Source organism: Vanessa cardui, chromosome 27 (assembly GCF_905220365.1).
Source record: "Vanessa cardui chromosome 27, ilVanCard2.1, whole genome shotgun sequence".
Taxonomy (NCBI): Eukaryota; Metazoa; Arthropoda; class Insecta; order Lepidoptera; family Nymphalidae; genus Vanessa; species Vanessa cardui.
This window is the reverse complement of record NC_061149.1, coordinates 4773118-4796983: the sequence shown is the minus strand read 5'-3', so window position 1 is coordinate 4796983 and position 23866 is coordinate 4773118. Positions and strand designations below refer to the sequence as shown.

Here is a 23866-nt window from a genome sequence, read left to right as displayed (position 1 = left end):
ACTTATCGATTATTTTCACTGCCAAGCAATTTAAAGATGCTTATAACTAATGCTCGTGTTCTATATACTAACTCTGCTAATACTTGCTATCCCTTTCTAACACAAAACATTAGAAAGAGATAACGGTATTTTGTTCAAGTTACGATATGTTGCTTAAAGAAATCGCCAATAAAGTTGAACATATCATTATGATATAAACATAATATCACAATAAGCTTATGTTAAAAAATCTGGTATACACATATATCGAGTTATGACTTTACACAATGGGCCTATAATAATTAGAAAGTAGGTTTTAATTACTTTTAAAAGATCCATCAACGTCACCCCGCTACCAACACACACAAACACACAAACAAATAAACATCATGTTAAAAATACTTCTTTATGCTAATACATTTATATTATAATTATATATTTAAAACTCATATTTTCTTAGTGTATCCGTTTTCGTTAAAAGTGTAATCGATTTTAGAACGTCATTGGTATGGCTGTATAAAATAATACAAGATGTTTTTCCGCGCAAACGGATTATTAAAAAAACAAAAGAGAGTCGCCCATGGAACGACGTTTACAAATTATTATAAAATACGATTTGTTAACTTCAAGGCAATAATATTTTATATAAATAAAACCAACAATAAATAAATACTATACATTCTACTGGCGTATTTATTAATCATAATATTGCAATATTAATTGAAATTATAGAAAAAAAAGTATCCATTTTGTAGTCATAAATCGACATATTTACCAAAAATTGCAACATATTATTACATCATTATCTATTATATTATCTATATTTGTTACTAGTAATACCGCTGCTTTGCTCGCGTTTAAAAGTGCTTGTTATCATGTATTAGGTTAGGTTAGTTCAAAATAAGTAGCACATGTTTCTTCGAGTTCAAATAGCTTCATAACAAATTTCATCAAATTCATTTCAGCGGTTTGTTTGCGAAAGAGCTACAGACAGACAGAGTTACTTTTATACTCGTAAATATTAATATAGATAATATAGATTACATAAATGCCCCGTATTGTATCATTTCTTTTTCATTGCTTTCTTTTTCCTGCCCCATATGAGCTCAGTCAGATTCCATTGGAGGTAATAAAACGTGATCGCCAGTAAACCTATTATCACGGGCAGTAGAGGGAAGTATATCGTTCCGTAGAGCAGTCCAAAGATTGGGTAGATCCATATGCCCCGTTCTACATACGTGTAAGTTAATCTGTGAAAGAAATATTTAAATATAGCGTTTATCTATACTTATAATAAATCTGTAGGGATGTCAATTCTGTACATGAAATATTTTTCCAAAATAACTATCAGGGAGTGATCAGGGGTCGATACTGATGCCAAAAATGCAATCAATAAAATTTTTGTCTGTCTGTCTGTCTGTCCGTATAACCGTTATAGAAACAAAAACTACTCGACGGATTTTAACGAAACTTGGTACAATTATTTTTCATACTCCTGAGCTGGTTATAGTATACTTTTCATCACGCTACAGTCAATAGGAGCAGAGCAGTGAAGGGAAATGGGAGAAGTTACTCCATATTTTAAGCTTCCGACGCGTGTACAACCTAAATGGTTACAGCTACATAGAAATTGTGTATTACGGAAAAGTTCTCCTTAAAATTATATAAAAAATATCCCATGACAGCCTTTGTCTATCTTTTATGGTTGTCTCAAAATAACACGTGTCACTCCCAATAGCTTAGTAGTTCGAAGCTTTCTGATTATATTTGTCTATTCCTACGCTTAATATAACACTCTCAATCATCCCAAATTACAAAAGTTAACAGTATTATAACTATTCCATAAAAAAGAAGCATAGAGATCGGTATAGAAACACCAAAGTTATACATGAAATACGCTAATAATAAAGCTATCACACGTGAATACTAAATCTATACTACTATATAAATCTTTAGAGTCTGTCTGTACACTTATTTTTGTCGTAATTCGTCATAAGTATTCTTTTTATGATTGACTGACATAATTTTTACCATTTATGACATTTTTGTCTGTCTGTATGTTCTGAGAACTCGAGAACAGATGCACCGATCTTTATAAAAATTGTTATACAGGAAAAACATGTGCTTGCGCATATGATAGGCTATCTATATACAAAAGTGGATGTGTTTGTATGTGTGTCATCGATAAACTCAGAAACTATTTGATCGTTAAGATTAAATGAATAAAGAGATTATGCTATCCCCATTGATGTAACTCGCCACCAGGTAGCGCTGCGATATAAATATATCTATACCGTTCAACCGATTGTCATGAAAATGAGTACCTACAAATATTTTTTCACGAAGAAAGTGATTATTTCATCCGTATCATTAAAAATAACCATCAGATGGCTCCTTACGTATCACGATACATTTCTATGCTGATCAACCATTCATTGTGCCATCAACAATATATGCGCAGCGTCATCCAAAAGAGCTACTGAAACAACATACCAACAAAAAATACGTTTAGAAACAAATATAATCCGAATATCTACTTTGAGAGTTGCCAAAACAGTTAGTCAACGTAATGATAAAGTTCTAGATCGTCGTTCATCGAGAGCTACTGAAAAATCTGACGAGCGAGCCCAACGACTGAATTATCAATGATTAAAATAGACTAAATCAAGAACTATAACCAATCTCAATAAATCAGCCTTCGATTACGATATAGGTTATGATAACAAGATGTATCCTGATGTGATCATTGGTTCAATGAATATAGTATGTCCATATTGTCACGCTATGATGTTTAAAATAAACTGCTGGTATGTGCTACTCCACTGGCAAAATGTATTTACCACAACAGGTGAACCACCAGAACCTCTTCTTACCTACGTTACGGGAACTACTAAGAAGTCAAAATATTTCCTTCAGTATATTAGAAATTACAATTCTTGCTTTGAAATGACATCATTTGGAGCAACAAATATTGTACAATACAATAATTTCGCGTCTATGTTTAAAGTGTATCATATGATTGGTGCACTTCTTCCAGTATCTAAATAAAATCTCCAGTTTCTGGACATTTATTCCATGGACAACGTATAAAAGGTTGATCTTCGATGCATGTTCAGTACCACAACTAATCAAGATATCATCGCTTTTAGGATTGTGCTTTATGAAAATAAATGTTTAGTTAAAGATTTTAAAACTGATCTAGAAGGTGAAACGACAAATGATTCAAAGTCATTATCAATGCAGATAGAACGTCATTGAATGCAGAGCATGAAAGGCGTTTTAATGCTGCCTTAGCTCCTGAAGTCAGCTGTAGTTGTCGGTACGGAAATTACTAAACGAGGTATTGTTATCACTAAGCGACACAAAAACAATCAAGGTATCGCTGAAACACATCAATCCTATGACATTTATTACGACTATCCAATTATGTTTATGCGAGCAGAAAATGGATATCGTCTCGGACTGTATCAAAATAGACAGGCTCTGTGACATCGAAGAGTTAATTGTATGGTTTTTTTGCGTATCGTATAATGATTAGAGATAATCAATCTAACCATATTCTGAAGTGTCGTCAACTGTTTCAACAATTCATTGTTAACATGTACGCTTTGGTCGAGAACGAATGATTAAACTACATTCGATACAACCAATCAAAACTCTGAGCCAAAGAGTACATTTATTTACGAGATACAATATCGAATGATAAAGTAGCTGCTGATATTGATTAAAGATTTTCGTACAGTGGAAGTCCAAGTCATATGCACGAATATGCTCAGGATGCTTTGACGTACGTTCGCAAGTATTGACAAGGTTGTAGATGTAATAACATCGATATTCGATATAACCGGATAAAAGAGGACGTGTTGGTTTGATGCAAACTTTTACAGACTATAGAAATTTAACTAAAAATTTCATCGTAGTTATATATAACATCGTATAAGTTTATGGGTGTTATGACCAATCTGCAGCCTATCGAGAACATCATTGAAAAATATGAAATAGATGAGGAATATTAAATAATTTAAAGAAGTTCATTAGATCTCGCACGTTTTTTTCTCTTTATTTGTTTCTTTATTATTTGTACATTGTTGATGATCAGTAATTAATTACAAAATAAAAAATGTATTATATTTTATTTCGACTAATGCCCAGCGAAGCGGGCGGGTATAGCTAGTACTACATAAAATTCTATTGTATATAGCGTGTTACTGTTAGTGTAGAGAGAGTCAAGTAATGTATATATTGTGTTTTATAGGTTGCTTCTCAAATTATAGGTATATGATAAAAATGTTTGTAAATATATCCTTTCTTGATGTTTACTAAATTTTATTAAATTTAGTCCAGTGTTTTAACCGTGAAAGTGTTAGAGACATACGGACAGAATAATTTAAACATTTATAGTAGATAGATACATAGGTGTGAAGGTATGTGGTCACGCACCCAGAGACATTAGCAGTGTTAGAACTCTATCACCACCAACCTTTAAACTTGAACACAAAAAAACTAATTGCAATTGGTGGTAGAATATCTGATGAATGAAACCTACCCAAATGAAATTTCCCAGATCAAATCAAATCAATTTTATTCAAGTAAACTTCAGAATGAAGCGTTTTTGAATCGTCAACGATTAAATACTACCACCGTTTCGGAAAGCAGCTTCTAGCGGGAAACGACAAGAGACTCGCATAGTTGCTCTTTTCATATAAACAAATTTCCAATGCTGTTATTTACAGTAATTAGTGTCCTATCATGGAACCCGAGCCTAACTCCAGGGGTTTCTTACCAAACAGTACTCTTTTAATGAATGATACTAGATAATACAAGATTTTATAAATGATAAAAAAGCGTGGAGCTAATACCTGTTGACTTCCACGCAGGATATATTAATTTAAATAATTGTATTTAACTAACATGACTTTGTATTTTTAAATGTTAAAAAAGAATAACTACTGAGTTTCTTGCCGGTTCTTCTCGGTAGATTCTACTTTCCGAACCGGTGGTGGCTTCACTTAATTGTAAAATGACGATTCAAAAGTGCTTGTAAAATCCTACTTGAATAAAGTTAATTTTAATTTGATTTGACCTCTAACACCAAATATATGTATATATTAGTGTCTCTGTGTATATGTAACATATGAAGACTGATCGAGATCAACAGCAAAGAAAAAGGCTTTAAAAGCTTCAAATAGAGTAAATATTTTAATCTCCCATAGTTTGGGCTATTGCTAAAAATATCATGACTTTAAATCCCAACTATTATACTATTATACTGGCATAGACCTTGGTTTGAACGTATTAAAAATAAACTAGCCAGCTATGACACACGGGTATAAAAAAAGGTCCTACATAATGTATATATAGAAGAAAATATATACAAAGACAAATGGGAAATATTTAAAGGTGAGGACTTTTAGACGTACACATGAATTTAACTGAATTCGTATAACAATTAATGACAAAATGATAAACAAACATTACTTTTAATTTGTATAGAGTATACAAATACTCTATACAAATTAGAGTATTTACTTGGTGGTAGGCCTTTGTGCAAGCCCGTCTGGGTAGGTACCTCCCACTCATCAGTTATTCTGCCGCCAAATAACAGTACTCAGTATTGTTGTGTTCCAGTTTGAAGGGTGAGTGAGCCAGTGTAACTACAGGCACAAGGGACGTAACATCTTAGTTCCCAAGGTTGGTGGCACATTGACGATGTAAGGAATAGTTAAAATTTCTTACAGCGTCATTGTCTATGGGTGATGGTGACCACTTACCATCAGGTGGCCCATATGCTCATCCGCCAACCTATACCAATAAAAAAATTAAGCTACTTACATGGAGAAATATAACAGCAAGTGAAAGGCAAGGTGACAGAGATTCCGCTTGTGTGAAACAGGCACGGTCCTTGGCTGGAAGCACACTTCCCAGAGCACAACGCCGATTATGGCAGTATGCATTATGTGGTTCGAAGTGGGTGTCACAACTTTATCCGCGAAACTAGGGAATATCAGCTTTCTGTCGTATAAGAATAAGGACCAAAACACTATGGTCACAACCTGGAATTATGTTAAAATTTTTATTAAACAACTCTTTATCGCCTAATTCACGCGCGCGTTTTCGATTGTCAATTGTTTTCATTATATTCGATGCAGTTTTGAGTAAAATTCATAAATATAGACTATATATATATATACGCACTCATATATATATGAATATAAACACACTAATATATCTACACAAATATATTTATACACTGATATTTAACAACAACAACAGCCTGTAAATTTCGGAAATTTACTGCTGCACTAAAGACTTATCTTCACCGTTTGGAACATATTTCACCACGCTAATCCAATACAGGTTGGTGAAATACGCATGTGACAGAATTTCTATGAAATTAGGCACATACAGGTTTCCTCATGATGTTTTACTTCAACGCCGAGTACGAGATGAATTGTAACACAAATTAAACACATGAATATTCAGCGGTGCTTGTCTGGGTTTGAACCGCGATCATCGGTTTAAATGCACGCGTTCTAACACATTGATATTTAATACGTTTTAACTATAAATACATAAATATACATAACGAAAAACATATATGTAATTAATTTATTAAATAATAATTCTTACTTTTAGCTTTTCACTGTTATGTCACATCAGATGTATACTAAACATGTGAATATCACTACATAGTATAAAACAAAGTTGGTTTTTTTTTGTCCCTATGTCCTTTTGTACACTTAAATCTTTAAATCTACGCAACGGATATAGATGCGGTTTTTTTTAAATAGATAGAGTAATTCGAGAGGTTTTTGTATATAATACATGGGCAATATATAAAGAAACAGTGACAATTTTAGTTTGCAATATGATGTCGAAAATAAATAAATTTTGTAGTATATTGAGATAGCAGGGGCGGATCGATAGTGTTTACATATTTCCTCTATATCTATCACAACCCCATATAGGTCAAGTAATTCCATATGCTTTATTAGCATTTGTAAAAACGACATAAAACACTCACCCAAGTTGAAGGCCATAATATCGCACTAAAGAGAGTGTTCTTAAAGCCTTGGAAATATTTGGATGGCTTATAGTCCTTTTTGGAATTCGACAATAATTTGAAATCGCTCGTCAAACCGACCACTGCGTACAGGATTTGAAGAAACTGAAACAATAGAAGATATTTTATTGATATTGAACTTTAATGTGAATAAGTTAAGATTCAAAGTCAAATAAGATTACGTATCTATTGTATGTATTTACTTGGTGGTAGGGCTTTGTGCAAGCCCGTCTGGGTAGGTACCAGCCACTCATCAGTTATTCTACCGCCAAACAACAGTACTCAGTATTGTTTTGTTCCGGTTTGAAGGGCGAGTGAGCCAGTGTAACTACAGGCACAAGGGACATAATATCTTAGTTCCCAAGGTTGGTGGCACATTGTCGATTTAAGGAATAGTAAATATTTCTTACAGCGTCATTGTCTATGGGTAATGGTGGCCACTTACCATCAGGTGGCCCATATGCTCGTCCGTCAACAAACACACAAAAAAAAAGTATTAAAGGAAGCTTAAACGAATTAGGCATGTAGATTTGTGTACAACAAACCCATTAAATAATAAGGTACAGTCAGAGTTAGAAAACCTTCGTCAGTTAAAAACTAAAGCACTAAACTGACAACTGCATATAAAATTAAACTTACATAGTATGATAACTTAGTTCAAAATAGTGTAACATCTTTAGACTACGTCTAGTTTTATATCGACATGAAACCTTTTTAATGGCGTAATTAGTCGTTAAAATTTTAAAATAGATGTGATATCTTCTACTGAATTGTCAAAATATGTCTGTCAGTGTCGTATATTCGCGATCGAAACGCACACGAAAATACATCTTAAGGTGACGAACCTTTTCCTACCCCGACTGTACATTTAAGATTTTGGTGTATATGCCCTTTATTATTTCAAAATAGATAAGCAGGCTGACGAATAGATCACCGGATGGTAAGGTCACTAATAATAACAACTATTTACATCAACAATAAGCAACAAACCTTGAAAACTAAGATGTTATGTCCTGGGGCTGTATTTACACTGGCTCACCTACTAATGGAACGGATCACAACCATACCAAGTATACATGGCAGTCGAATATCTAATCAGTGGATGGTACCTAACAAAACAAACCCCCACCACCAAATGTGGTATCCAAAATGAATTTTGTTTATAATGTGTGCAAACGATAAAGCATAGTAGAGTTTAAGTAAGGTTATCTGGGTTAATCATATACGGTACCACACTGATGGTATTCATATGGTGGTCAGTGGTAGGTGGTATTTTAGGTGTATATTAAAAGTAATTTGTAATATATTAAATATTATGGCGCTATACAAGGACTTATCTCATTTATCACTTAAAAATACATAAATCAGCATAATAATTAAACATTTTCCTTTACATTTATTACTTCAAATAATAGCCAGTTGCAATTATTAATAATTGCATATTTTATGGTGGCACGACCTATAATGATACAGGTAATTATAAAACAACACAGGAAATGTAATTAATGTTACCTTACCTAGCGCACAATGTTACCTGTAATTGATAACAATGCATATACTTGAAATTTTTTGACGTATTGCAACCGATGGATCGAGAATATTATGACATTACATAATATCTATCTGGGTAAGTGAGCCAGTGGAACTACAGGCGCAAGGGACTTAAAATCAAAGTATTCTTTATTCAAGTAGACTTTTATAAGTATTTTCGAATGGTCATTAACGAACGTTTCATATTTCTTACATCGTCAACGTCTATTGTTATCAGTGACCTTGTAAGTCATTAATCCGCTACACATGTTATAAACAAAGATGATGATGATAGTACCCTGACTGATTTCATCTTCCACTATTGATAGAATCTTGCAAAATTCACAGGATATTGGAATAAAACTAGTTTTAACGGATTTGAATCGCGTATATTAATTATTTTTTACATCCCGACGTTTTGAGCACTTTACCTGTACGGGTAGACCTGTCTACCCGTGACCACGAACGCTGTAATTTCAAATCCGTTATAACGAGTTTTATTCCAATGTGTAATAATCGCAAAAATTTAAGACAACTTTACAGGATGTATTAAATCGTCTTACTTTTCGGGGGTAACACAAAGTCACTCATAACAATCGATGGGGTGACAAATAAGACCAGAAAGAAAATAGGCGCAGAACCAAAGGCATCTGTGCAATCTGCATGTTTTTATACTTTGGAATGCTCCTGAGTACTTAAAAGAATAACCTAGTATTATTGACTCGTGGCTTGAACCAAAGATAAAATTAGCAGCTTTAAGAACTGGTACTTGATTAATAGGGAATAAGGATCGTATGTTAACACAAGAATACCTATAATAATAGTAAACACACACACCACTGTACCACCTGTTGTTGGTTGTTACGAAGAGATTTGGAATTTTACCACATCCAATATGGAATTAATTACAATTTAAAATATCAGACCTCAAAATGTTTTATATGTATAATGAAATGTCAGAAAGTTCCACGGGAAATTAATCTTTATCTTGGGCAAAATATGTGCAAGCAAAGTCAATGACCTATGTTAAAGATAATAATAATAATAACTCTTTATTGTACACACACACTAAAAAAATAAATTTTACATTCAATAACACAATATATAAAAAGAAGAAATGTACAACAGGCGGTCTTATCGCTTAAAATCGAATTTCTTCCAGACAACCAGCGTGGAGGAGTTAATGTGAAAAAGCGGAAAGCGGGTGTATTGCACAGGGTTAAATACTATATGAAATTATATTTATACACAAATTCTTACACTAAACAAGGTAGATACACTACACCAATACCTAAATATATATCAAAACTTATAAATATACATACATACACATACATAAACAAATACTCACGTACATATATAAATAAAAATAAAGATAAAGATACATACATACATACATACATACATACAGATATAGACAGCATGACATAAACTTATGTACGAGTACACTTTGAATACAAATATGAATAGCTAGTAGCAATGTAATTGACAGAATACTTAAAGTCCTAAATACTATTGCTTGACCTTAATTTTAAAAGATTCAAGTGATTTCGCTTGTCTAATGTGAACCGGAAGGGTATTCCACAAGCGTGCTGCTTCAATACAAGAGGACTTGCCGTAATAAGTAGTGGAGTGATATATAATAATCAATCACTCCCAAAGTGTAAATAATCTTAATCAGAAATATTACACATATATTAACAAAATATACACATATCAAATGACCACATCAATGATTAAAGAAGGGAATTATTAGTACAGCACTGAATTAACCAATCAAATCAATAGCGATGAATTAAACAACCAATCAAATCACTTACAAATGTCCAACAGGTAAAATATCGGGGCTGTAATTGGCTGAAAGTGGTCAGTTCGGGATCGTTGGCCAGTTCTCGTTTCATACAATAGTTCATATATACTATGTTGCCGACGTGCATCGCTATTGTGACTGAGTAGCCAAATATGCGAAGATATGTTGCCTTCGACATTGTTATCTGTAAATAAAAAAATAACAAATATTAGTTAAAGATGGAAGAGTGTGTACAACGGTTTTAATGGGTACGGTTGCCAAGGTCCCAAGTTCGATTTCCCGCTTGGATGTTGAAAAAGTTTTTTATGTTGTCTTGGGTCTGGATGTTTGTGGTGCTGTCGTTACTTCTGATTTCCATAACACAAGTGTTTTAGCTACATAAATTGGGATCAGGGTAATGTATGTGATGTTGTCCAATATTTATATTTATTTATTTATATGCCTTCGTTTGCGATTCTAATGACATTAATCACTTAACAGGTTCAGCGCGGAGCAAGGTCTAATACGCCTTAATAGTTTCTTAAAAGTTACGGGGTCAATAAGCCCCGTACTTGGAAAAATATAGTATAGAGTATGATAAGTAGGACTTAGTTTATGAAATAAAATGTATGTATGTATGTATGAATGTCTTTTATGCTTTTTACAGTAGAGCGAACTTACATCAATCGTAATGTTAGGTTAGATATTACAAGCGATATTGTCGTTTCTTTCTTTTTTTCCTATCTCTTTCTATTACACAGGGTCAAAAACAAAAGTTAATTAAACTATTTTGTCTTGCTTTTGTTTTAATTCACACGGTATTTTCATTATTGTTTTCTTTATTATTTAATTATTCTTTAACGTTGTTAATTTATTCCATTGTCTTATTAATTTAATACATATTATGTAGTGAAAGCGACTTCGTTTCTCAGCTGAGTCTCACGGCACATATTTAAGTTTATAGTAGACTAGTTATGTGTTAGACAAAAAAAGTAGCCTATGAACCTCTATGAACTATAAACTCCTTGAAGATCAAATTTGTTTCATACCAAATTTCATCAAATTCGGTTTGGTAGTGTAAAAGCGACAGACAGACAAAGTTACTTTCACAGTTATAATATTAGTATATGTATATTGTAATTTATCATAAAGTTCTGCTCCGTCAAACATGATAACTCTTTTTGCATAATTTCTCTTAATTTTTGGAAGAAAATATAAATTAGTCAACAATTAAACTGACTTGTTACTTTCCATTAATGACGAATTACAGCGTATAGATTAACTAATGATCATTATTTTAACAATAGAATAATTATCTTTATATCATCATAAGTAGTTTCATCATCATCAAAAAGATTTCATCGCTTGCGCCAAGATTGACTTGTTATGTTTCGTTATTCTTAAAAATCTTTTGAATTAATCTAAAGTTTCGCGGGACATTTGTTTTAATTAACAAACAAATCAATTAATAAATTCACAGTATATATCAATTATATAAAGTTTAACGCATGTATCATTGAATCAACTACAAAACAATAATGTCGGTAGTTGACAATTCGTTGCGTCGATAATGCGCGGGAAATTTTGAAAGTAACTGTCAATCCAAGATGGCCGCCCTTTGACGCGACGCGTTAATTACTATACCCTGTACAAGATAGCTTGGTCTTTTTGACACACGGGCTAGTAATGGAAAAATAAAATATAACATATACAAAAGATGGAATGCGTAATTCAAATTAGAATTAGATATTTTCTTAATTTATTTTTCTAAAAAGTGTTATACCAGCTAAAGAGTCCCCAACACACAGTTGACTATAAATTAACAATGATCTTTAATAAGGATTTTTTGTAATCGATATTTACCCTATATTGACACTCTTTCCAACACTTATAAATAACCAAGATGGCGCATGATGCGCTGTCATAAAAAATTAAAATCAAAATAAACTTTATTCAAGTAGGCTTTGACAAGCACTTTTGAAACGTCATTTTACAATTAAGTGAAGTTTCCACCGGTTCGGAAATCTACTATTCTATTATCTGGAATCTACTATTCTACCGAGAAGAACCGACAAGAAACTCTGTAGTTACTCTTTTTTAACTTTTAAAAAATATAAAGTCACGTTAGTTAAATACAATTATTTAAATTAATATATTATTATTATATAATTCAGAAACTATTTAAAATGTAAACAAAAATCTATTCCGCCATTTGCTCCGATTTATATTAAGTTATTGTATCATAATAATTTTTTTCTTTTTAAATTTCTGTTGAGGGCGTAGAATGGATATCAAAAAAAGTAATTGCTTTTGGAGATAGTACTGATTAATAAACAAATTTAATCTTGAATTTCTTGGACCTTGGACTTTGCACATTGTAATTAATATATAATGATAATAATCATTGAAAAAAAAATAGATTTCAGCGAAATGCTATCTGAACTTTGGAATATAAATTAATGTATGTACGACTTTTTATTAATGATTTGTACCTCCATACTGACCGTGCATTTCAAATGTATCTTTAAATTCTTTTTTTAATTTTGGCCTAACGCATATGTTTTTTTTATTACTTGACAGTCATAAATAAATTTGAGGATTCATTCATTTATATTTTTTTTCGACGTGTGCTATTAATTATAACAAAATAAATGTTCGTCCGCAAGTCGTAGTTTCCAAACGAACATTCAAAATATGTCCTTGAAAGGTTATTAATTATTATATATTATATATGTCGAAGCTTCAAAAAGTTTAATTAGGATTTTTTTTTTATTGTACATGCTGGCAATGGCGGATAGTTGATGTAATAAGTAGTAACTTAGACATTTTTTTGAATACAAACGCGCGGAAGTCGCGGGAACAGCTAGTATGAAATACAATCAGAATACATTACATCCCATTTCTATTAGAAATCCTCGTACCAACAGTCGAGCCGAGATAGCCCAGTTGTGTTTGTGATTGATTGCGGGTTCAAATCCAGTCAAGCACCACTGATTCATTTGCTTAAGGGGACTACAGGAGCTAATTGCCCTTGAGAATCACGCGCACACACTTACACTAACGACAAAAACGGCATGTCCCCGCGCGCACTACGCTTAGCGAGGCGGCGAGGTTACGCCTGAATATTCCAACAGATGGCGCCGAACCGCCGCGCGCCGCGCCGAGCGAAAGCGAAGCGAAGTCAATTCTATCAATTCTATCAATCATAGATTTCATAAAAATAGACAGGACAACAAAATTATTTTAATTTCTTTGTGTCATTTAAAAAATTATGATAAAATTAAACTGAATTAATTAAACTTAAATTATTATTACTTTATGTACAAAAAATAGTTAATTTAAACATTTTTTTCTTTAATTTTTACTGTATCAATTCAATTAGTTGTAATACTAAATATTAAATCGTACCTATTTTTAAATTTTGTAAGTTTGTTAAGCGATTTATTAAATAAAATTGGAACTGTTCGTAATTTGTAAATTGACAAAAAGCGTAGAGTTTGTTCGTTTTACTAATATCGGTACACAAAGAAAAAAAATTAAGTTAAAAAAGTTACTATAAAAATAATATCGTCAAGTCGGTTTAGTAAAATTATTGGTTAACTCGGTCTATCACAGTGGGTTTAGTCATAAATCTCATAAAAATAGTTTGGATATTAGAATTATTTGTATTGTTTTTGACTGATATTTGAAATAAAACTGATTTAATTAAATTCAAATATTTTCATTTATTTTTGGTTTAACAAAAAAACAAATAAATTTCGTTTCAATTTTTTTTAATTATTCGTTCGTCGTCGTTCGTTATTAAAATATCTTGGATACTTGCAATCAATATTACACCCACTTTCACTGAAGCTACGAGCTAAAATTTTTCAATTGATACTATTTCCAATCTTTAAAAAATATTGAATTACGTATATGACACTTCTAAATATTTTAGTTCTTTGGTTCACAACAATTACATATTTCAAGATGGCCCAGTGGGTAGAACGCGCGCATCTTATTGCGGGTTCAAACCCAGGCAAGCACCACTAAATATTCATGTGATGTGCTAATTTGTATTTTTTTTTTTTTATTATTATTAAATTTCATCCATACATAACTATATTTCCTATTATAAACAAAATTGATAAAATTAAACTCTAACGTAATAGAAATAGCTTCCGTGTTATTTTTTTCGATTTTCTTAATTCTGAAAAAATAAATGCATAGTTGTTAGGAATTAAATTTTAATAATTATAATATATATATATATATATATATATATTTAAATATAGTCCTTTAAAAATAATAAAATTTTAGTTCAGAGCGCGGGGATCGAACCCGCACATTCTTCTTGGACTTGCTTGCATTGACCAAATACTCCATGGTGACTGTAAGAAATCTGTCGAAAAATCTGATTCTATGCGAACTAATTGCATTGTTTTTAATAAATGTTTCTAATAATCATTATTTATAAAATATATATATGTTTACTAATTAAATACTCTTACCTTTTCATATTATCTTTCATATGTTCGGCTTTTTAATTTATATAATATGAACGTTTTTTAGTTTTCTTCACAGATTGTACTTTATTTCCCATGTTTACAAAATTAAACTTTATAAAAAATAACTTAACAAAAAAATAAATGGCTAACTACAACTAGACTATTTTAACTTAATATATTTATTTACATAAAAGAATAATATTCGACAATTAATTTACAATTAAAATTACACAAAAATAAAATCTACGAGATTTTATTCGCAACGATGCGGTGAAAAGAGCGACACGTCTGTATAGCAACAGGCCTCGGCCGGCAGTGTCTGTACGAGGCGCTCACGCACACATGCTTACGCATTTTGGTCGAAAATAAGAAAATCTGATTTAAAAAAAATCTATTGATTTTACTAAATAATTAAGATAATAAATTTTTAGTATATTGTTTGTAGAATAACCTGACAAAAGACCAAAATTATTGAAGGTATATAAGTGTAGTTAAAAAACAAAAAAAGACTTTTTTAGAGGTAACTTTGCGATTTTTTTCTATCGTACCAAATTAATTACATCATGTTTTCAACACAATTAATAACTAGCATCTATCCTGAAGATTAACATATATTTTTTTCATTTGGTTTATTGCATTGGATTATATACTTTTTGGCATTTTAAAACTTGCATTTAGCTCATGTAGTCCCCTTAATTTGTGTTTATAATTCATCTCATGAGGAAGACATCGTGAGGAAACCTGCATGTGTCTAATTTCATCGAAATTCTGCCTCATATGTGTTCCACCAACTCACATTGGAACATTATGATGGAATATGTTGTAAACCTTCACCTCAAAGGAAGAGGAGGCCTTAACCCAGTAGTGGGAAATTTATAGGCTGTTGTTGTTGTATCAAATCAGGAATAGTTTACCACAATAAGCCTTTGACGCTCATTTCACTAAAACCCAATTAAGCACAAAGAAATTCAAAGGTAAGTTAAAGCCAGCGATTCCCAAACTTTACAGTCTAGTTCCTAAGTTATGTCGACTAACATATGTGCAAAAAGATTTTCTGTTCTATAATTAAATGCTCATTAAATGTAATTAATTATACGAGTGTACGTTGATATAATTAAGGAATTAATTAGAATTTAAATTGCCAATCAACGGAGCGACAATTAAAAGCCTACTTAGATACAACTATTGTTATTGTTATTTTTGCAATAGCATTATTGTAGATGTCAGGACTTTGTATGGGGAACTATTTTTATTCATAGGAGATTATATGTATGTATATATTTGAAACCTCTCTGTATTTATTTAGGATCTTTAATTTAAAAATAAAAAAAGAATAACTGCTGAGTTTCTTGCCGGTTCTTCTCGGTAGAATCTATTTTCCGAACCGGTGGTAGCGTTATTTAATTGTAAAATGACGATTCAAAATTGCTTGTAAAAGCCGACTTGAATAAAATTTATTTTGATTTGATTTAATTCGTATTCATTTTTCACCCACCATTGATCGTTGCGCCTTTATAATAATTATATAGTTCCAATTTATTGCTTACGAACTAAACCGAAACCAAGATGATCCAGTGGTTAGACTGCGTGCATCTTAATCAATGATTACGGGTTCAAACCCAGGCAAGCAGCACTGAATTTTAAACAGGTTTAGACAGTTTAGACAGTTTTAGATAGGTTTTCTCACGATGTTTTCCTTCACCACCGAGCGCGAGATGAATTACAAACGCAAATTTAGCACATGAATATTCTAATAGCAAGTGGTACTTCCCTGGGTTTGAACTTGCAATCATCGGTTAGATGCACACGTTCTAACCACTGGACCATCTCGGATCTTTTTGAAGCTGACACGCGTTTAAGATAATAAAGATGACGCGTTTATTTCAGTTCTTTTGTAGTATGACTATCTAGATATATAAATAATCTGAGGTCAAAATGAAATAAGTTACGAGTAATCAGCGTAATGCTATAACTAGAGAGATTTCATTGTTTGCTTTTTGCGCGTTTACGTAAAAACCACAGATAATATCAGCATCTAAATAACATATAATGTTTATAAATTCAAGGCGAATGTGAAACTGATCGTTTAACTTATATATGTATAGTGTATATGTAAACTTATAAAATTGTTTATCCTGTATATCATACACAGAGAATTTGTGATCTGGATTGCATTTTTAACCGACTTCGAAAAAAAGATGGTTATCAGTTTGATATGTCATGACATAATTATATTTGAGTATTATTTTCCGTTGAGGCTTCCAAGCACGTGTGCTTAATTTCTAAGTGTATCTTTGTGTGTTTGTTTGTACATAAATTTTTATCACTAAGTTAGGTACATTTTAACTTAGGAAACACTTTAATTTTCATAGATATAGAACAGCGTGGTGGAATATGTACCAAACCCTCTTCTTAATGGGAGAGGAGGCCATTAGCCCATCAGTGGGAAATTTACAGGCTGTTACTTCAAGGTAACCTAACTGAAAAGGGACCCTTATAACATCACCGTTTTATGTCTGTCCGTCAAGACTCATTTACTCAGGAATGCGTCGATGTATATTCAAATTAATAATAAGTCCCTACGAGCTGTAATCTGATCTAGCATCTAATTCTTCAAAATATATGGCCGTTACTTTCCATACATTCGCAAATGAAATCAAAACTTATACGTTAAAGAGTTTGTCAGTTACCCTACCTATGACATAGTGTATCTGAAGTAGTCACATCGTGCGTAACTGTCTATCAATGTTTAGTCAGATAAGTAATCATTTGTGTGATAAAAATAAATCGTAATTTAGTTGATTTTATCTAAATCCCCATTGAAATCAATAATAATTCATTTTGCAAAAGTTAAGGAAAGGTTGTCGAATTCGTTCACTGAGGGTTCCGTAGCAAGCAACAGCAGCCTGTAAATTCCCACTGCTGGACTAAAGGCCTCCTCTCCCTTCGAGGAGAAGGTTTGGAACATATTCCACCACGCTGTTCTAATGCGGGTTGGTCGAATAAACATGTGGCAGAGTTTCGATGAAATTAGACACATGCAGATTTCTTCGCGATGTTTTCCTTCATCGCCGAGCACGAGATGAGTTATAAACACAAATTAAGCACATATATATAGTGGTGTTTGCCTGGGTCTGAACCCGCAATCATCGGTTAAGATGCACGCGTTCTAACCACTGGGCCATCTCGGTTCATGGATATACATAGTAATTAGAAATATATCCGTAGGAAAATAATCCATAAAGGTAAAATAAATATAATAGTAAATAAATAACAGTACTCAGTATCGTTGTGTTCCGGTTTGAAGGGTGAGTGAGCCAGTGTAATAGACACAAGGGACATAACATCTTAGTTTCCAAGATTGGTGGCACATTGACGATGTAAAGAATAGTTTATATTTCTTACAGCCATACCATCAGGTGGCCCATATACTCGTCCGCCAACCTATACCATAAAAAAAAATATATTTATTGAACTTAGGCAATCGATTTCCGAATCCACTTTTGTGACAGACATATTAATTCATTATGGTCACTATATTTGTTGCTTTATAAATATTAATTGTACATATAAATCTTTCTCTTCAGTTCTTTACTTATTTATGAAAACCGCATCAAAATCTGTTGCGTAGTTTAAAAGATCTAGACGTAAAGACAGCGACTTTGTTTTATACTATGTAAAGATGTGTGAATCAAAAACAAACTTTTCTTTGTAATTTTGTACACCTTAAATAAATATTATGTTGTTAATAATAACATCCAGGAACAAAAGTCAATTGATAAACTTTTAAATTTAAATAAATAAAAATTTGATAAGTTAAATTTAATTATACGAAACGCATATCACATCACATTTAAATTGGAAAATACAGTCTTGAATAATTAACCTTTTTGCTTTGCGTGATGTTTTATTCATTTAAAAAAAAAGTGATAAACACCAAATAATTGTCAACACTTGCCCACTTAATACAATAAAATGTATATAGTAATATCGGAAACTAGCGACACGCGGCATCACATTAGAAACTTCTTAAATTATCAGTGTTTCTTTACTATATTGTCCATGTATTATATACAAAAACCTTCCTCTTGAATCACTCTATCTATTAAAAAAAAACCGCATCAAAATCCATTGTTTAATTTTAAAGATCTACGCATACATAGGAACAGACAGCGTTGAGCGACTTTGTTTTATACCATGTAATAATAACTTGTGTACGGAACCAAAAGACTTGTAATAAAATAAATCTATGTGAACCTTTCTTGGTGGTAGGTGTGCCTAAGTAGGTACCAGTATCTCATCAAATATTCTACCACCAAACAATAGTACTTAGTATTATTGTCTTTCGATTTGAAGGGTCAGTAACTACAGGCACAAGTGGTAACATCGTAACTCCCAAGATTAGTGGTGTATTGGTAATGAAAGGAATAATTAATGCTGTCAACATCTTTAGGCAGTTGTGTCTACTTCTAAAATATTATTCATAAATAAATAATAAATATGAGACAACATCACATACATTACTCTGATCCCAATGTAAGTAGCCAAAGCACTTGTTATGGAAAATCAGAAGTAACGACGGTACAAACACCAAGTACCAGGACAACATAAAAAGCTAATGACCTTTTTCTACATCGGCTCGGGAAATCGAAACCGGGACCTCTGAGTGGCGTACCCATGAACCGGAAACCGGAGTACACACTACTCGACCATGAAGATTGTCAGTTACCATAAGAACTTTTGGACCATTCGATTATACTAGTTTTCTACACATTACATTACAGTACATTATATATCGTTTGTACCATAAAGGGTTAAAAATTTGGGAGGTATGGTCAGCAAAAAAATTCATTTCAGAATCCATTTGTCTTTTGATGTAATTTACGTTAACCGAACCGTACTGATATATTGTTAATTATATGTCTATACATGACTAGATTATTATGAAAACATAATATAAGAAAAATCATAACATATAAAATCATAAATCATAGTTTGAAGGGTGACTGAGCTAGTGTAACTACAGACACAAGGGACATAACATCTTAGTTCCCGAGGTTGGTGGTACATTGACAATGTATGGACCTATACCATAAAAAAAAATATTAATATTTCTTACAGCGTCATTGTCTATGGGTGATGGTGACCACTTTCCATCAGGTGGCCCATGTACTCGTCCGCCAACCTAAAAATAAATCAGGCTTAGGTACTCTTAAAACTGCTAGGTTTTAAAAAAATGACATTGTTATATATAGAAAAGAAAAGTAACTAGCGTGGTCTGGAGCTAATTAATCATACTGCAATGTGAGTTATATATATTTTTTACAAATTAATACAAATTAAGTAATAATTAATCGGGAAAACGCTTCAATTAAGAAATAATATGATTGGAAATTAGTTCATAAACTTTATATATTTCTATGTAAAGTACGTATACATACAACTTATGTTTGCCTCGGGTAACTCAGGGTAACGGTTATATGGGATTACGGTTATCGTCACACTTTAAGTCAATTTAAATTAAAAAAAACACACACACATTATATCATTTAAAATCAAGTATCAATACAAATACTGTAACAATCATAATTGTTAATAAAGTATCAAAACGATTCGATCCTCTATAACTAAGGCATTATATTAGAAGATTTATAGCCACCAATGATAATACAGTTATAAATATTTGGATCATTTTGAAAATGGAATACCTTAATCACTTTCACTCGCCGTTAATTTTTTTTTATAAGAACTTGTTAAGACGACCGCACACTCACTCTAACGGTACCCCACTGTCCAATATAAATGATGTATGTTATAACTACAATGGCCAGTACAATACGACCCTTCTACATTCAAATTCCAACCTTATATCTTAGAAATAAGTTTCAAAATTAAAATTTAACGGGTCTATTTTAAATGGAACATTGTTTAAGACCAGCTAAGTAAGACCCTTTCACGTTCTAAAAGCAACTTTATTTTAAAGTGCATAAGATTAATAGCTTACCATTGCATTTATATAAAAAATGGTCTTGGAATGCGAATTACCAGTTTAATAAAACCTTTGATCACACCAAAAACAACTCTAATGTTTTAAAAATAAGATCGAAATGGAATATTTCGTAGATCATATACTTTGGTTTATAGTAATTATAGATTCTGTCATTGAAATTCATGGCGTCACTTAAGGTGATAAGGTTGATTATTCAATAATAATATATAGAAGTGATTATAATAATTGATATAAAATTGATTACAGCGATCAGACGGTATAAAGATATCAGTCTCGTCAGTATCATGAATACTTCTTTTGAAAATGGATTATAGAAGGTTTTAGAGCATATACCACGACGCTCTTCTTGCAGATATTGGTGATAAGTTTGGTAAAATCTCAGTTTTAGGTACCAGAACCTCAGTGGCTGTTTTATCTGAAGTGTGTGAAGTTAGCCTTTGAACTGTTAAATAGGTATATAAAGTAAAAAGTAAAGTAACAGTCTGTAAATTCCCCACTGCTGGGATAAGGCCTCCTCTTCCATCAAGGAGATGGTTTGAAACATATTCCACATTGCTGTTCCAATGCGGGTTGGTGGATTGCACATGTGACAGAATTTAGATAAAATTAGACACATGTAGGTTTCCTCACGATGTTTTCCTTCACCGCTTATATATAGTGGTGCTTGCCTGGGCTTGAACTCGCAATCATCGGTTAAGATGCACGCGTTCTAATCACTGGGTCATCTCAGCTAAATATATGAATAAACTTAATTAAAAGTGGATTAGAGTATATTAATACAGTTATAAGTTTCAATATCTTACTCCGAGAATACCTTTTTTATAATGTTTGGTTAGTGGTCAGCCATAGACATGACACCAATACACCACCAACCTTGGGAGTTATGATATGTTCCTTGTGCCTGTAATTACACAGTACACTGACGCACTTACCCTAACCCTTCATACCGAAACACTGCAATACAAAATATCGCTGTTTGGCGTTATAATACCTGACAGTACGTTCTCAAGTTCATTGACTTTCGAGAGTTTTACTGCACAAATATCAAAGTCTTTTGAGTTTCATGTTCTGAATATTTAAGAAAAGTTCCGAAGTGTTCTGGTATCTAATCAAACAAACAACAACAAATTTATATTAACTGTTGTTTAATTTGGTGCGAAAATATACGAAAGTTCTGAAATTTCTTTTATATTATGTCATTGATTTAATTTCTTCTTCAGTCAAAGGTTTCAAATGAAACTCTCACAGCAAAATTTGAAATTTCATATAATAAGGCAGTGTGTGAAATAAGTATAATTAATAGAATATTATTTATATATATATCAGTGTTCGCAGCTTAGCTACGGTTTTATTGATTACTCATTAGGTGTTGGGCATAATAAAGTAAAGCCTTTGTGCTACTTCGGAGTATTATAATTTTACAGAGTTACCCTAGCCTTCAATACGGTGTTATGACATTTGATTCTATATCATAATTTATATCACATTATCATTGCATATTATGAATATAACTGGGGCTATTGAATTTACTTTATTATATACAATTATTATTGTAATTAATTGATAAATAATTTGTAAAATCGTATTTAATATTTATTTTATATGGCATAGCATTTAATACTGGCATGTAACACTATTTATTATTTTAAATATGATTGAGCTGTCATTAGAAAACAATTGGACGATAGCGAAGCATTGTAACAAAAAATAGAGAGATTGAAGCATCATTGTGAAACGAGATTATTATTTTGGCCATCCCGAACTACTGAAATTACAATAAGAATACCAAGTTTCATCATATTCACTACAATGTTTTAGCCTTGAAAGCATAAGATAGACACAAACGAATAGACAAAGTACAGCATTTATAATATTAATATAGATACTCAAAAAGCAGTAATCACCCAATGTATCGTAGTGATTAATGGTTCAAACTTGAGAGGTACCGCTGAATTTACAAGTGTTGGATTTTTATTCATAAATTATCTAATGCTCGTGTATCTTTCACCAAACTACATAAAAACATCATCCCTAAAAAATAACTGTGTCATATATTGTCTTGATCAGGAGGCTCACCTGATGGAAAGTTATTACTAACATCACCCGGGGGCTTGCAGGGGCTTGCAGGTGCCGGCCTTTAACGAAAGTGTAAGCTCTTTTCGTGAAGAAAAATATTATAATACTTATATTAAAAATAGTATTTGCCGTAAATATACAGCTATTATCTTATTAATTTTGCAGTGTATGACTATGGCTCGTATACTATAAAAGATAGATCTACACGAATCTATTAATATCTATAAATTTTCGTACAATATTAACGTGTATTCATTAGAGATCTACCAGCGTTGACCAAATAAACCAGACGGGTGGCTTTCTCTCCAAGAACGCTGACATAATTATTTATACGTCTAACAAATATACAACATATGAACATTTAAAGCTATTGACTTAATCTAAAAATATGTCTATTTGTATAATAGACAGATTTTATATATGTATGGCCTAACGTTAGCGTCACGGGATTACTATCGCGACGTGAAGAGTCAAACCTGCGTTGATAGGTTTTCATAAATTTATTTTACATAAATTGAATCCAATTTTAAGTAATAGCTTTGCTTAAGGAGTGCTAACAGACTCGTGCTCTACCTTTATCAAAGTCAAACTGGCGGAGATTTTTTTACAAAAGCGCCTCATAAAATATATTAGCAATAATTGTAAGCGCCTTTTAAAATATATTAGCAATAATTATAAGCAAACAAATATTGCTCAGTAAAATTTTCAGGGAGATAAGAATTATTTGTGAGCAATAAAATAACGACTATTACAAGTATGGAAAAACTCTGGTTTTCCTTCAAAACATATAAATCTTTAGCCTTTGACAAGTATGGAATGCATTGGTGTAGGAAGGAATGTACTTAAACTCAAATTCAAACTCATTTGTTTTTATTCGATATAGAAGCATTACACTGACTTATTGATGATCAAATGAAACAGTACCACCGGTT

General features: G+C 32.0%; 1 protein-coding gene across 2 annotated transcripts; it reads right to left on the bottom strand.

Moving 5' to 3' along the window:
* Positions 1 to 631: 631 nt before the first annotated feature.
* On the bottom strand, positions 632 to 20636 carry LOC124541180 (androgen-dependent TFPI-regulating protein-like). Of its 2 annotated transcripts, none has more exons than XM_047119042.1 (5): positions 20290 to 20493; positions 10393 to 10566; positions 7004 to 7147; positions 5812 to 6032; positions 632 to 1229 (listed from the first exon to the last, which is right to left on the bottom strand). In XM_047119042.1, exons 2-5 carry the CDS (start codon positions 10558 to 10560, stop codon positions 1043 to 1045), a joined length of 720 nt encoding a protein of 239 aa, XP_046974998.1. In that variant the 5' UTR covers positions 10561 to 10566; positions 20290 to 20493; the 3' UTR covers positions 632 to 1042. The 2 variants fall into 2 exon arrangements, with proteins under 2 accessions (XP_046974998.1, XP_046974999.1); XM_047119043.1 differs by lacking the exon at positions 20290 to 20493 and adding an exon at positions 20557 to 20636 and having other exon boundaries at positions 633 to 1229.
* Between the last annotated feature and the right edge of the window lie 3230 nt (positions 20637 to 23866).

Coding starts and splice junctions, on each gene's coding strand:
- LOC124541180 (XM_047119043.1), bottom strand. CDS start 10,560: ATGTCGAAGGCAACATATCTTCGCATATTTGGCTACTCAGTCACAATA. Junction 6,033..7,003: donor TATTATGGCCTTCAACTTGG/GTGAGTGTTTTA, acceptor ACATAATTCCAG/GTTGTGACCATAGTGTTTTG. Junction 1,230..5,811: donor TTGCTGTTATATTTCTCCAT/GTAAGTAGCTTA, acceptor TTTCTTTCACAG/ATTAACTTACACGTATGTAG.